The sequence below is a fragment of the Cladophialophora bantiana genome, assembly GCF_000835475.1.
Source record: "Cladophialophora bantiana CBS 173.52 unplaced genomic scaffold supercont1.14, whole genome shotgun sequence".
Taxonomy (NCBI): domain Eukaryota; kingdom Fungi; phylum Ascomycota; class Eurotiomycetes; order Chaetothyriales; family Herpotrichiellaceae; genus Cladophialophora; species Cladophialophora bantiana.
Window position 1 is genome coordinate 673,452 of NW_015971588.1, and position 13,783 is coordinate 687,234.

The 13,783-nt window shown below is 53.4% G+C and overlaps 7 protein-coding genes across 7 annotated transcripts; 4 read left to right on the forward strand and 3 right to left on the reverse strand.

The window, feature by feature from the left end:
• Positions 1-424: 424 nt before the first annotated feature.
• Z519_09039 (uncharacterized protein) lies at positions 425-1,395 on the forward strand (the record flags this gene model as incomplete). Its single annotated transcript, XM_016766765.1, has 3 exons — positions 425-550; positions 617-664; positions 724-1,395. 3 exons carry the CDS (start codon positions 425-427, stop codon positions 1,393-1,395), a joined length of 846 nt encoding a protein of 281 aa, XP_016617063.1.
• Positions 1,396-2,102: 707 nt separating this feature from the next.
• Positions 2,103-3,827, forward strand: Z519_09040 (uncharacterized protein; the record flags this gene model as incomplete). The annotated part of the gene is made up of 1 exon (XM_016766766.1): positions 2,103-3,827. One exon carries the CDS (start codon positions 2,103-2,105, stop codon positions 3,825-3,827), a length of 1,725 nt encoding a protein of 574 aa, XP_016617064.1.
• A 258-nt stretch (positions 3,828-4,085) lies between these two features.
• Z519_09041 (uncharacterized protein) lies at positions 4,086-5,657 on the reverse strand (the record flags this gene model as incomplete). Its single annotated transcript, XM_016766767.1, has 1 exon — positions 4,086-5,657. One exon carries the CDS (start codon positions 5,655-5,657, stop codon positions 4,086-4,088), a length of 1,572 nt encoding a protein of 523 aa, XP_016617065.1.
• A 276-nt stretch (positions 5,658-5,933) lies between these two features.
• On the reverse strand, positions 5,934-6,734 carry Z519_09042 (uncharacterized protein; the record flags this gene model as incomplete). The annotated part of the gene is made up of 1 exon (XM_016766768.1): positions 5,934-6,734. The coding sequence occupies one exon, from the start codon at positions 6,732-6,734 to the stop codon at positions 5,934-5,936; it is 801 nt and encodes a 266-aa protein (XP_016617066.1).
• Positions 6,735-7,318: 584 nt separating this feature from the next.
• Z519_09043 (uncharacterized protein) lies at positions 7,319-8,239 on the forward strand (the record flags this gene model as incomplete). The annotated part of the gene is made up of 1 exon (XM_016766769.1): positions 7,319-8,239. One exon carries the CDS (start codon positions 7,319-7,321, stop codon positions 8,237-8,239), a length of 921 nt encoding a protein of 306 aa, XP_016617067.1.
• Positions 8,240-9,291: 1,052 nt separating this feature from the next.
• On the forward strand, positions 9,292-11,297 carry Z519_09044 (uncharacterized protein; the record flags this gene model as incomplete). The annotated part of the gene is made up of 4 exons (XM_016766770.1): positions 9,292-9,341; positions 9,441-10,250; positions 10,466-10,670; positions 10,863-11,297. The coding sequence occupies 4 exons, from the start codon at positions 9,292-9,294 to the stop codon at positions 11,295-11,297; spliced, it is 1,500 nt and encodes a 499-aa protein (XP_016617068.1).
• A 441-nt stretch (positions 11,298-11,738) lies between these two features.
• Positions 11,739-13,577, reverse strand: Z519_09045 (uncharacterized protein; the record flags this gene model as incomplete). The annotated part of the gene is made up of 5 exons (XM_016766771.1): positions 11,739-12,254; positions 12,352-12,628; positions 12,729-12,805; positions 12,912-13,086; positions 13,408-13,577. The coding sequence occupies 5 exons, from the start codon at positions 13,575-13,577 to the stop codon at positions 11,739-11,741; spliced, it is 1,215 nt and encodes a 404-aa protein (XP_016617069.1).
• Positions 13,578-13,783: the final 206 nt, after the last annotated feature.

Sequence of the window (13,783 nt, forward strand, 5' to 3'; positions counted from 1 at the left end):
ACGTATGATACAATCGTAACCCTAATCTGGCTCCCCTAGCTAAGGGAAGGAAACTGATCCAAATTGTTGTTGCCCAGGAGAATGCAAGGCTGTGCAAGGCCGTTTGGTGTTTGGCTGAAAAGGGCTAGTTTGTGTGGCCTCGTTAAACCGGCGGGTGCTCGCGTTGCCGCGTCTTCCCCCAAGCACGGTGTATTGCGCATCACGAAAGCTGCCTTCAGGTTCGCTCCAAGCCAACCGTCAATTGTCCCTCCAAGCTCGTCCCTCGCATACTACATTTCTCTGCTTCTACACTCCGACCGCACCTCATAACTTCAGCATTGAACCTTCCTGCCGGCGTTAACCGGTGGATATTCAACCCAAGCCGACTCATTGCTCTCTTACCAAGCGTTATCCCAAGTCAAGGCTCTGTGCCTTCGCCGCAAGCATGCCGGGCTTCGACTTTAGCAACTACAATCGCAACGCAGCCTTACACGCACGGGGTGTCCCATTACCAAAGGCAACTAGTACAGGGACAACCATCGTGGGATGCATATTCGACAATGGTGTGGTGGTACGCGAACAATCCGCATCCTACCATCTCCAGATCAGATTTGAGCGTGGCTGACCAGCTGGATAGATTGCTGCAGACACGAGAGCAACCAGCGGACCTATAGTTGCGGACAAGGTGCGTATACATCAAACTTGTCACCCTCAAAGTCTCAGACTCTTTCTGATCCGGAACAGAACTGCGAAAAATTGCATTACATTTCTCCCAACATCTGGTGCGCCGGTGCCGGCACTGCAGCAGACACCGAATTCACTACCGCTCTCATCTCCTCCAACCTCGAACTACACTCACTATCTACGGGTCGGACACCCCGAGTGGTGACGGTGATGACGATGCTAAAACAACATCTGTTCCGATACCAGGGTTACATTGGCGCATACCTGGTCGTTGCGGGGGTTGATCCTACAGGAGTTGGATTATTCACTGTCCATGCCCACGGGTCAACAGACAAACTCCCCTACGTCACTATGGGATCCGGTTCGCTTGCGGCAATGGCAGTCTTCGAATCAACATGGAAGAAGAACTGCACCAGAGAGGAGGCGATCAAACTGTGCTCGGAAGCGATCATGGCCGGTATCTTCAACGATCTGGGTTCAGGAAGTAACGTCGACGTGTGTGTGATTGAAAAGGGCAGACCGTCACAGCTGATGCGGAACTACATCAAACCTAACGAGCGGGTAAAGAAGGAGCGTAATTACAAGTTTGCAAGAGGCACGACCGCAGTGTTGAATGAGAAGGTCATCACAAAGGAGGAGATCGGGCGGTATGTTACGGTGCATGAGATTGGAAGTGGAAGTGACTCGGACAGCCTGGTGGTGGTGGAGAAGATGGATGTGGACGAGGTATGAGCGAGGTTGGACTGAGGCGGACCAAAAAAATTGAACATGTATCATCATTGCCATCTCAGGCTGGGTTCGTGGACAGAAGCCATCCAACGGGGCAAAGTTGTGGCCGGGTTGGACGTGGCTATGGCGCAAATGTGCATCTAGAAGAGAACAACACGGTTTGCAAAGGCTTGGGGTCCAAGATATTCCCATTTTTTGACCTAGCTGGGCGAACGTAGTAATGTAGCCTTGACGGCGTGGCTTTTGCAGCCGTACTATCTCTGTGTCACAGTGCCGGGGCCGGGGGCCCAGCTCGGATTGACGGTGCTCCTCCTCTCTGATGCTATCCACTTCTCATAGCGTGAATCCCGAAGCATCTTCTACTTTCATTGGGCACTCGAGATGGATTTTGATTCAGTGATATGGTATCAGAAAAGGAGTTGACATTTCTTTTCCAGGCTCTCCCAAGAAGACCTACTGATACGTTGCGCGGAGAAATCGACAGGCCACGTTTTCACTCTCGAAATCTTTCGACATCTCTTTGACAAGGCCAACCCCCGCTGCGAATGATTTCGGGGCAATTTTCATGAAATTGAGCCGTAAATAGGCTCGCTGGATACTGTGAACCGTTGCCCTTTCAATCCCCGTCCTGGGTTGAGGTTGACGAACGCTCGACGACCGACCACCAAAGCCAGTTCAGAACCACCAGGCATCAGTTCAAAGACCTCAACATGTCAGGCGCAGAAGCACAAGCTACCCGTCAGCCGAAAAATGGAACGCTTTTGTTGATCTTGATCCAAGTCGCCTCCAGAGCGCTCACCTTCATCGGCAACCAATTCCTCCTTCGCTTTCTCTCGCCCTCGCTATTGGGGATCGCTGTCCAGCTCGAGCTTGTTTCCGTAACAAGTCTGTATTTTGCACGAGAGAGTCTTCGTGTGGCTTTGCAACGACAGCGTCCGTGGTCTCAGTCGTCGAAATCTATTTCTGCTGGGGAGGGTAAGTGGAATGTCGAGGGAACAGAGACGCAAACTGTCGTCAACCTCTCCCACCTAGCAGTGCTCCTGGGCTTGGTTATGTCGACGATATTTGGTTACTCATATCTGCGGAGTGCACCTGATGAGGTCCTGAACAGCCCCTACTTTAATGTCTCATTTCAGATCTACGCGGCGGCCACTCTGGTTGAACTATTCGCCGAACCAGCCTTCGTCGTCATCCAGCAGAAAGCTCTATACAAAGATAGGGCACGGGCAGAGACTAGTGCTGCAATGGCACGATGTCTCTCGGCTTGCATCGTCGCCGTCCTGGGACACCAGAGGGGCCTCGCTCCTTCGATCTTGCCCTTTGCCGCGGGACAGGCAGCATATGCCCTCACCCTTTTGGCTCTTTACTCCCTGCCAACGATAAAACTGTCGAAAGCCGAAAATTTCAGCCTCGTCCCGAAGCAAATACTTCCGCCTTCGCCACAGCAGATATACTACTTCAGGCTCTTCCACAAGACAATCATCTCTCTCGCAGCGACCATGTACATGCAGTCCGTTTTCAAACTGCTCCTTACCCAAGGCGACGCCCTGGTTTTGAGTTTCCTTTCCTCTCTCGAAGACCAAGGCGCCTTCGCCCTAGCCTCCAACTACGGCGGCCTTTTAGCGCGCCTAGTCTTTCAGCCCGTGGAGGAGAGCAGTCGAAATACATTCGGACGACTTCTCACTCCGTCCTCCTCGTTGAGCAATACCAAAGCCCCAACCCCCTCGGACTCCCCGAAGAACAAGATCCGCCCGAACGAGGATACAAACAACACCCGTCTCGTTCTCTCCTACCTCTCCACAACCCTACATATCTACCTCCTCTTCTCGCTCCCCTTGCTCAGCCTCGCCCCGCAAATCCTCCCCTTTCTCATCCCTTACATCCTCTCCCCTCAATGGCGTACCCCATCGACATCTCTCCTCCTCTCGACCTATTGCTACTATATCCCGCTGATGGCCGTCAACGGCATCCTCGACGCCTTCGTCACGAGTGTCGCCACCCCAGCCCAGCTGCGCAGCCAGAGCCTCTGGATGCTGGTATTCACGGGGCTTTACGGCGTCGCGGCATGGGCCATGTTGAAGGTGTGGGTGATGGGCAGCGTCGGTCTCGTGGGCGCCAACATGGTGAACATGGCCTTGAGGATTCTGTGGAGCGTGGCATTTTTGAAGACCTGGGTCACAATGCAGGCGCACCGTCAGGCGGACGACGGTTCCAAGTCCAACTCCGGACGAAAACGGCGCTGGGGGTCCAAGGAGATGATGATGCTCAATGACGCGATGCCAGCAAGGGCGAGCATCGCTGTCGCCGTGCTTGTGAACCTTGGGCTGAGAATGAGTGGCTCTTTCACAACATCAGACGCTGGGAAAGGGGGATTGGATGTCCAGTTTCTTGCTTTCTGGATTACTGGTGTGATACTCCTGGGTTCTACCATGTGAGTTGTTTCCCATCTCCATTTTTCCATTCATTTTTTTTCAGGGGCCTTTTCGACATCTCTATTCATCTAAGATCTCGCTCGTCTAACCAGTCTGCCTATTTCTAGTCTCATAACCGAGCGCGAATTCCTTTTACAGCTCCTTGAATCTATCCTCCCACAACGCCTCGCTGCAAAGATGCCCGGCTTTTTGAAATCCTCTTCAACAAAGTCGACACGCCACAATGACAAACTTAGGACATGAAAAGCTTTTCCACCCAGATCAATCGTCAAACGTAATCTTCGTCGAGGTACTTTTCTCTCCTTCCTCCGCCTCCCGATAGAAAGCACCATAGTCGCTATGAACCTTCTTCTTTACCGTAGTGCCAAACTTCATCAGGTTTTCTGGGACGTCCTGCTTCGCGGCTTTCAAGACATTAATCAGCGAGCCCGCCAGACCTTTATCCTGTTCGGTGAAGAAAGTAATCGCAAGGCCATCCTTGCCAGCGCGACCCGTGCGACCGATGCGGTGGACGTAGTCTTCTGCGGTCAACGGGAAAGTTACGTTGATGACGACTTTCACCTCGGGGATGTCCAGCCCACGGGCTGCCACGTCAGTGGCTACGAGGAGCGTGGTGGCGCCAGATTTGAATGATTCTAAGCTGGCGATGCGTCCGGACTGTGACATGTCACCGTGGATTCCTGCGACGTTGAACCCACGCGACCGGATGAAGTTCTCGATGCGGAGGGCTTCTTTTTTGTATAAGCAGAAGACCAGGATGCGGTCATTGCGCTTTTGGCCTGCGGTGTGCTGCTTCAGTAACTCCAGAAGACGCTGCTGTTTTTGGGAGCCGTCAATGACTTCCACCTTTTGCACGATGCGTGCGTTAGCTCTCAGTTCGCCTGAGTCATCAGCGTCCTCGCGGCCAATGGTGATCTTAACTGGCTGCTGCATGAACGTTGCCGCCAGCTCGCGGATAGATTTTGGCCATGTCGCTGTAAACATTGCGGTCTGTCGCTTCTTTGAGGACGGCATTTGGGAGATGATGTGTTTGATGTCATCTTCAAAGCCCTTGTCAAGCATGCGGTCTGCTTCGTCAAGGACCAGATATCGTGTTTTGGACACGTCGACTGTGCCATCGGACATGAAGTCTTTTAACCTGCCTGGCGTTGCAACAACGACATTCGCCCCCTTCAAACTGCGACGCTGTTCGTCTTTGTTGGTGCCCCCATATATACATGCCGCCTTGAGCTTCTGTGTTGTTTTGCTCAGCTTGTCCAACTGTTCAAACACTTGGATCGCAAGTTCCCGCGTGGGCGCCACAATGACAGCTCTTATTCCCTTCTTCTTCTCAAGAGAGGTGAGACGAACGACGAGAGGCAGGCCGAATGCCAGGGTCTTCCCGCTGCCTGTTTCCGCCACACCCACCACGTCTCGACCGGAGAGGAGGAAGGGCCAAGCAGCGGATTGAATGGACGAGGGCTTCTGGAAGGAGGAGAAGATGTCAGAGAATTGAGAGGCTAAGTCTTCGGGAAGTTGCGAGAACGCGAGGATAGGCTGGACGTCTGTGTTCTGTGGATTAAAAACCTGCACAGACTGTGTTTTCAAGAAATGATCGACTTCGGACTTCCGGAGGGTTTCGAGGGCCGAAACAAGCTTTTGGGCAACATCGCCATCGCCGTTGATGTTATTACTGTCCTTGTCCTCTGGGACTGGAGTTGAGTTTGCTGTGGCCTCAGTCGAAGAGGGCGTGATATCTTGCAAGCGAAGGGCTTCCTTGCGATCTTTCTTCCTTCTCTTCCGCTCCAGTTTGGCCAGCTGGGCGGCCTCGTCGTCGAGTTTATGCTTGCTCATAATGACCGCCGTCGGGTTACTTTTACTTGCCTGAAGGAGAAGTGGAAAAGGAAGCGAAATTGGCGCAAGAATACGGGCGCACCAAAATCCTCTCCGCCACAGCAATTGAGAAAGTCGAGAAAATTAAATTTCAAGGTTGCAGAGAATGAGAATTTACTCTGCCGTACAAATCTTATGTCAGCAAGGCTGCCTCGGTCGTGTTTCTCGGTGTTGCTCGGTGTTACCAAGCGTGTCGAGCTGTGTAGAAAACTGCCATCCCATCTACCAAGACTTTGTTTACAACTTCGGCTTGCTCTTGTCCATGAAAGCCTTCATCGCCGCCTTCGCCTCGTCACTATTCAATCTTACCTTCAAATCCACCGCTTCCCACATGCTCGCCTCCCTCTGCTCTGCCAACACAGAAGGCCTATTCACTTGTGCTTTGGCCATTCTGAGACTCTCTGCGCTGTACGTGCCGATCCTCTTTGCAATCTTGAAGACTTCGTCCCGAAACGCATCAACCGTGTCACCTCCGATTACTTTGGTTACCATTCCTGCATCATACATTTCCCTGGCATTCAACTTCTCCGCCGCCAATAGTAGTGCGTTTGCGCGTTGTTTACCCATGACCTTGGGGAAGCTCCAGCTCGATGCTCCCTCGGGGACAAACCCCAGGCTCATGAAGGGCGTTTGAAAGACCGCGCCCTTGTCCCAAGCATACACCAAATCGAAATTCCACAGCTGGGTGCATCCCCATCCGATCGCTGCACCATGGACCGCTGCAATCAAGACCTTTGGGTACCCCTGTAACTCATCTCCAAGTCTCCGGCCAGCTTCGATTTCTTGTTCAATGGTCGGTCCAGATTCTCCCGGTGGAAGAAGCACTTTTCCTGCACAGTAGTGCTTCCCCTTGCCCGTGAGAACGATCACCCTGATGGAAGGGTCATTGCGCGCCCAGTGGAGAGCGTCGGCTAAGTCGTGGTATTGCTGGAGTGTGAATGCATTGGAGATCCTGGGCTGGTTATATTCCAGAAGCAGGGTCCCCGTTGAAAGGCTGGTTGCGATGACGGTTTGATAACTGGGGGGTGTGGCAGTCATTTTCAGGTACGTTTTCTTCCAGATAACTCGACTATGAGAGTGGCCAAAAAGAAAAAGAATGCCACTCGGCACGCCAACAAAGGCTATATTTGGTACGCGCCTTTTGCATGATCTAACATCTTTTCTATACCTTGGGTCTTGAAGTCTTCAAAGGGCAATACAACTGGTGCTGTGGACCTCGGAAGCAAGGCTATCTTGATCTGGTAAGACCCCCGCTTCCCCGCAGAAAGTTACACTCGTAAAGCTTATGAGGCTGGAGTAACTAGCTGTGGAGTTGCTGCTGTTGTATTTGCTTGGGTAAGTTGAGCTTTATTGCGCATGTCTGTTGCCAGTTGCTGCCCTACTTAGGGGGAAACAGTGACGTTCCCTTGGTCTTGATTCCACAAAGAGCAAGCCTGCCTCGAGAGCATATGAATTGTGCAGACATCCATTCCCACGGTCCGAGCTGACCTCGGTAGACGATTCCCCTTCGTCTGCCTCGGGTTGGTAGACAGAAAGACTTTGCATACTATTCTCGTAGTGCTCAAAAGTCTAATTCTCAGACGGGTCAGATCTCAGCCTTCTTGTCGTACCTTTGAGCAACTATGGCGACGATAATCGACGTCGACAGTATCAAAAAACGATCATGGAGTGTTACCAGCAGTTACACTCCCAACAACATCATCACCTACAACATCGCCCTTGGCGTCAAGGGCACAGACTTGTCACGATGCTTTGAAGCACATCCAGACTTCGCTGCCGTGCCAACATTCGCTACACTCCCCGTCATCTCAGTCATGCGAGAAGTCACCTACGGGATGATGGAGTTCCTCCCAAACTTCCAGGCGCACAATCACGTCCATGGCGAGCACTATCTTGAAATGAAAGGGACATTTCCAAAACAAGCCACATTGAACACCACCGCCAGAGTTGTGGATATTGTGGATCGCCGAAGCGGCGTCACCGTCGCCGTGGGCATAACTACCGTCGACGCGTCCACGGGCCTCGAAATCTGCTACAGCGAATGGACATCATTTATCATGAAGGTTCCCGGAGGAGGGGCATCGACAAAACCCATACCTCGCGGAGCCGCTACGGCAACACACCCGACGCCAACAGATCGCAAACCCGATGCTGTGGTAGAATATAAAACCTCTCCAGAACAAGGCGCCCTCTACCGTGCCGCCTCGGGAGATCTGAACCCCCTACACATCGATCCCGCCGTGGCCAAAGCAGGTGGCTTTCCCGGACCGATCTTAACCGGAACTTGTACGGTGGGAATGGGTGTATTGCACATCATTGACACGTTCGCCGGCGGCGACTTTAAGAGATTTCAGAGCGTGAAGCTGAGGTTGAGCAAGCCTGTGTTTCCAGGGGAGGTGGTGAGGACGGAGATGTGGCGAGAGGACGAAGGCAAGAAGATCGTGTACAGACAGGTGGCAGGGGACAGGGTGGTTATCTCTCAGGCGGCTGTTGAGTTGAGAGACGCGGAGGGTTCTGGGGCGCTGAAGGCGAGGCTGTCATAGTTAGCTAGGTAGAGCAAGATAAGTTAGTTAATGGGACATATTTAATTGCATTGTGTTAGGCGCAGGGGACTTGGTTGACGGTAACTCAGATCCATATCTTCTCATGTTTGCTTTTCGCTCCCTCCTTGTAGGAGCCGTTCTACAATATCGCTCTCTCCCCACACCTAGTCACCCCAAGCGGAGCCTCACCAGCCCCATAGGAACCCCTGAAAACCACCAACCCCGGGCCATTTTCTTTCCATAAAACCCCCTCCACAAAAAAACGACAAACCACCCCTTTCTAGGTTGGAGGCCCTTCCGCTCACAGTCAGCCAGCCAGCCAGCCAGCCAGCCCGTCTTTACCGAGCAAATCCTCGGCACCCGTACGTCAAGATGCTGACAACGACTTGTGGAGCTTGAGGAGCTTGAGGCGCTCTGTCAGAGAGTCAGACTCAGAACCTCATACTAAATCAAAGCCTTATGGAGCCTTCCCTGCCTGGGCTCGCGAGCATGGAGCAATTATCTTCCGCTTTTCCAACGTTTTGCGTTTCGCGCGGTCTTTTGCAGTACATGCCCCTCGCGCGGTGCATTGACTACGACTGTGTCTTGAGTACCACCACCGGCCAGCAAAGATGCCATGGCTAAGTCAAGAATCCTATCCGCTGCCACAGAAAGATCTGATTTCACTCGTCTTCGACGAGTGTGCTTATGACCCCGATAGACCAGTCAGTTTACATCTACATCTACCTCGTCTGCAATACATCTTCCCCCCCTTTTTTTTTGACCGTCTATATTCCAGTTCTTGGGAAGAAAACCCCCCTCGAAAATATTTGGGATTCTGACGCATAAAGCCGCGACAAGGTCTACCACGACCTGGAAAACCCTAAACGGACGATATCATGGCGCCAAGGGCGCTCTATCACGCGGAAACTCGCTGCCGGATTTCGCAAGGCTGGACTGAAGAGGGGTGACTGCTTCAGTATTGCTTCGTTTAATGATGTGGGTTCCTTCTCCTTCTCTCTCCCAGCGCTCTAGGCTTTGGTCTTCTGATGAAAGTTCTCTCGGCAAAGATCATGTACTCGATGCTCTTCCTTGGCGGAGTAGCGGCCGGCGGCATTTTCAGGTAAGTCTTACTTTTTAGAGGAAGGTCTGTCCTTTTCTTCGATATAGCTTTTTTGGTTCGAGGGCTGAAGGCGGAAATCTAACCCCCTGGCCCCCCTAGTGGCACGAACCCAGCATACCAAGTCTATGAGATCCGACACCACATCCGCACGGCGCAGGTTAAGATGTTCATCGTGGAGCCGGAGGTGCTGGGACCGGTGCTGGAGGCGACGCAGCTGGAAGACATCCCCCGGGACATGATCTTCATCTTCAACACGCGGCCGCAGCAGGCGGTACCCAAGGGGTTCCGGAGCTGGGAATGGCTGCTCGAGCAGGGCGAGGAGGACTGGGTGCGGATCACGGACCTAGAGGAGCTGCAGCGCACGCAGGTGGCGCGGCTCAATACGTCGGGCACGACGGGCCTGCCCAAGACGGCCATGCAGTCGCACTACAACGCGACGTCGTGGCACACGATGCTGCACGACATTGCACCCGTGCCCTGGGATGTACGCAACCTGTACACCTTGCCAGGCTTCCACGTCGCAACAGTGCCGCTGGTGCACGCGTGCCCCTTCGCGACCGGCGACCCCTGCTGGATCATGCGCCGCTTCGAGCTCGAGGCCTTCCTCGCCGCACTCGAGACACACCGCATCACGAACATCGGCATCGTGCCCCCGCTCGTCATCGCCATCATCATGTCCCCCCTGCGCCACAAGTACTCGCTCAAGTCGCTCCGTAAGGTCAAGTGCGGCGCCGCGCCCCTCGACGCCGCCTCCCAGAAAAAGTTCCAGGACCTGTGCGCCCCGGACGCCAGCTTCACACAGGTCTTTGGCATGACCGAGACCACCGGTACGATCAGCCAGTTCTTCCACCCCGAGACGGACGAGACAGGCAGCGTGGGGAGCAGGTTTCTGCCCAATACCGACGTCAAGTAAGCTGCTCAAAGTGTTATCTTGTTGTGTCTATTTGTTATACACCTGTCCGTTTAACGCGTACGCGGTGGGATGTTACCCAATTGGTGTTGACAGACCAGCCCGAAGGACTCCCTTTCTTCCTTTCCGTCTCTCTCTTTCTTCTTTTTCCCATGGGGTTCTCAATCAACGACGTACGGGGCTATAAGTGGCTGACTGGGCGGGGACACCCCAGGTTGATTGACGACAACGGCAAGGACATCACAGACTACGACGTCCAGGGAGAGCTCTGCGTGCGCGGTCCCACCGTCATAAGGGGCTATTTCAACAACCCGAAAGCAAACGCCGAGGCGTACGATGCGGAAGGGTATTTCAAAACAGGGGACATACTGTATTGTGATGGGAAGACGAAGAAGTGGTACATTGTGGATAGGAAGAAGGTTCGCCCCTGAAATCCATCGTCCTCGGTCTCTTATTCCGTCACTCGCACCCTTCAGCCCGTTGAAAATTCCGCCCTCGAACCCCCTGGAACCACGAAGCGATCCATTCATTGTTGTTGTTGTTTTTTTTTTAAACTACCATGACCGTTATCGGGGGATCGATTTTATACTAACCAAGCTCGGAACCTCCAGGAACTCATCAAAGTCCGCGGCTTCCAAGTATCGCCCTCGGAGCTTGAGGCTGTACTGCTCTCGCACCCGCAGATCGTCGACTGCGCCGTGCTCGGCTTCCGCCCCGCCGGCCGGCCTCTGCACGCTGACGAACTGATCTACGCGTACGTTGTCGTCCGGCGCTCTGGCGACGGCCGCGGCAGCACCACCACGGCCTCCACCGAGGACGGTATGTCATCATCGCCCAGGCTGACAGAGGACGACGTGAAGGCGTTCATCCGCCGGAATCTCGCCAGCTACAAGGCGCTCACCGGCGGCGTGGTGTTTGTGGACGAGATCCCTAAGAGTCCCAGTGGAAAGATCCTCAAGAGGGTCTTGAAGGAGCAGGCGGAGAGGGAGGAGAAGGAAAAGAAGGGTGGGAATGGACCGCAAGGGCGTGCGACGGCGAAGCTGTGAGAGGGGGATGGTGGGAATGTTAAGAATGGGGAAGAGGGAGGAAGGAAGGAAGATAGGTTGGTAGTACATGGGTCAGGAGACAGCGAATGAGGCTAGGAAGGAGTGCATTTTGGACGTCTATGTATCTGGGTATGTGAGCTTTGTACCTAGGTATGGATGTATGTCGCTGGAGCTGGACGTGAGGTGCGGATAGACATACATACATGCGTGTAGCCGGATGAATCCCGCCCAAGCCGTTCCTTCTTACTTGCTCACCTCCTTGACTTACCTCTAGTCTCCCCTCACCCACGGCCTCACTCGGACCAGGCCAAGTCAATCACATACGCCCAGGCCTTAAGCTGCTTCAACACTCCATCTTCGATCCTCCACGCTCGAACCAGTTCCATCAATCTATCTCCTTTCCCCCTAATTCCATTTCTCTTCCCCATCAAGAACCATGTCCTATAACTTCGCCTTCACGCCCTGGCCCAGCCGCTCATTTTCTTTTAACCTCTGCATCATACCGTACGCAGCGTCGAGACTCTTGCGGGTGTTCTCGAAGTAGACGTGCGAGAAGTCGCTGCTGGCCTGTCCGCTGATGGTGCGCGCCTGGATGCCGTGCGAGATGGTGCCGCCGCGCACGTAGTGGAAGATCTTTGCGATCTCAAAGTCCTTGCCCGGTGGAGAGCCTTCCTTGCGCGGGTCGAAGCCCGTGATCCGCGCGTAGCGGTCGAGCAGCTCCTCTGGCTCGGGCATACCGGATTTGGCGCGGTTCGCCGGTGCGTAGGGGGAAGATTGGAATGCATTGGCGGTCGATGATGATGTCTTGTTGGTGGTGTTGGAGACAGGGTGGCCGGCTTTTGTGACTTCGTTCCAGAACGGCCCGATCACGTAGACGGCGTCCATCAGAGGGTGGCCGATCGTAGAGAGTTCCCAGTCGAGGATGGCGATGACGCGCGGTTCGGTGGGATGGAGAACCTACTCGTATTGCATGGTCAAATCTCAAGATATGCGCCATGGATTTTGCATGATATTGACCCAGAGGGTGTCGTCCCTCGGGTAATCTCGAACTCACCACATTGTCAAACTTGTAATCCCCATGCACGATCGAATACCTATCACTTGTCATGTTGTTCCTGACAAAGTCCACCATTTCATCGTAATGTTCATGCGCGCGACCCAATTGCTTTCCCGTGTTGATGTCTTTGACTTTGGATTGTTGAGCCTCTATGCGCTGGAACGTGTTGCAGTGACGTTGGTAGAAGCCTTGCTTTTTGCCATAGTTAGACAAGCCGATAGAGTCCGGGTCGATGCTGTGGAGCCAGGCCAAGGTTTCGACGAGAGATATCCATCTTGTGTACTTCAAGTCAGTTGGTGCGTGGAAGGAGAGAGGAGGACAAGGCTAGGTCGGACGAGGCTCCAAATCGCAAGTACCAGGAGGCAATGACTTACGCTTGCCTTCGATCTGACGGTGAAAGTTCTCCCAGGTCAGGATCTGTTATTATCCTGCCCTTGACAAATTCCATAACCTGAAACGCCTCACCCGTCAGCCCTGTATAGTCATGCTTTACGCCTCCTCGCCGTCGAGGTCCACGCATAGTGTCGGGACCATGAAAGCAATTGGCAGAGACGTACATAAAAAGCCGTTCCGATCACACTCGGGTCCATGCAGAGCGTATAGACTTTCGGCACAGGGAATCCCTTAACGGATCCCAAAGCTTTCAGAACCCGAAATTCGCGATCGACTTGGTGAGCCACAGGGCTGATGATGGTACCCGACGGCTTCTTGCGTAGGATGAAGCGTGTGCCTCTGTGCAGGGTGTGAGTGGCAGGACAATGGAGTAATGGAGAATAATGGGTCTAAGACAGAGAAATTGGCGACGGCGGATGCGTAATACGTAACTTCGCTGTCCATAAAAGATCATAGAACACCCATACCGGCATCCAGATAGAGATGGACCTGGCCCAAGAGAAACAATAGCAGTCCAGTACTACTACCCTCGGATCCCCACGTTCGAAGAGACAACAAGCCAGCAGAGAAAAGCAACAGGGTTCATTCCTGCCAGCAGAGTACTAGACACATGGGCTCGTTCGGGAGAAAGGGGGAAATATTAAACAGAAATAGACGTACGCAGCATCATCTAGAAAGTACGTCGGATTACTCTGCCCATAACCGATTTTCGTCGAGACCACAGGGGCCTTGAACCCCGGAATAGTATTTGAGTCAGCGAGATACTTGCTCAGCGAGGCGTCGTCAAGCTGGTGGCGCGAGCCGGATTTTGCTGTAGGGTTTGGGTTCATCTTGCCGGTCCCTGGATCAGATGGTCAAGGCACACATATGGGGTGTCACCCAGAAGATCACTTGACTTGTAAAGCAATTGTTCCGGTATACATCGATGTGTCTGAGAGCGATAGTATGTATACGAGGGCCCATAATGAGTAGCCCGACCTTGACTCGGTGCGTGTTCCCTGTAACCGAGTTGCACCGAGGTAATTCCCTAGGTAAA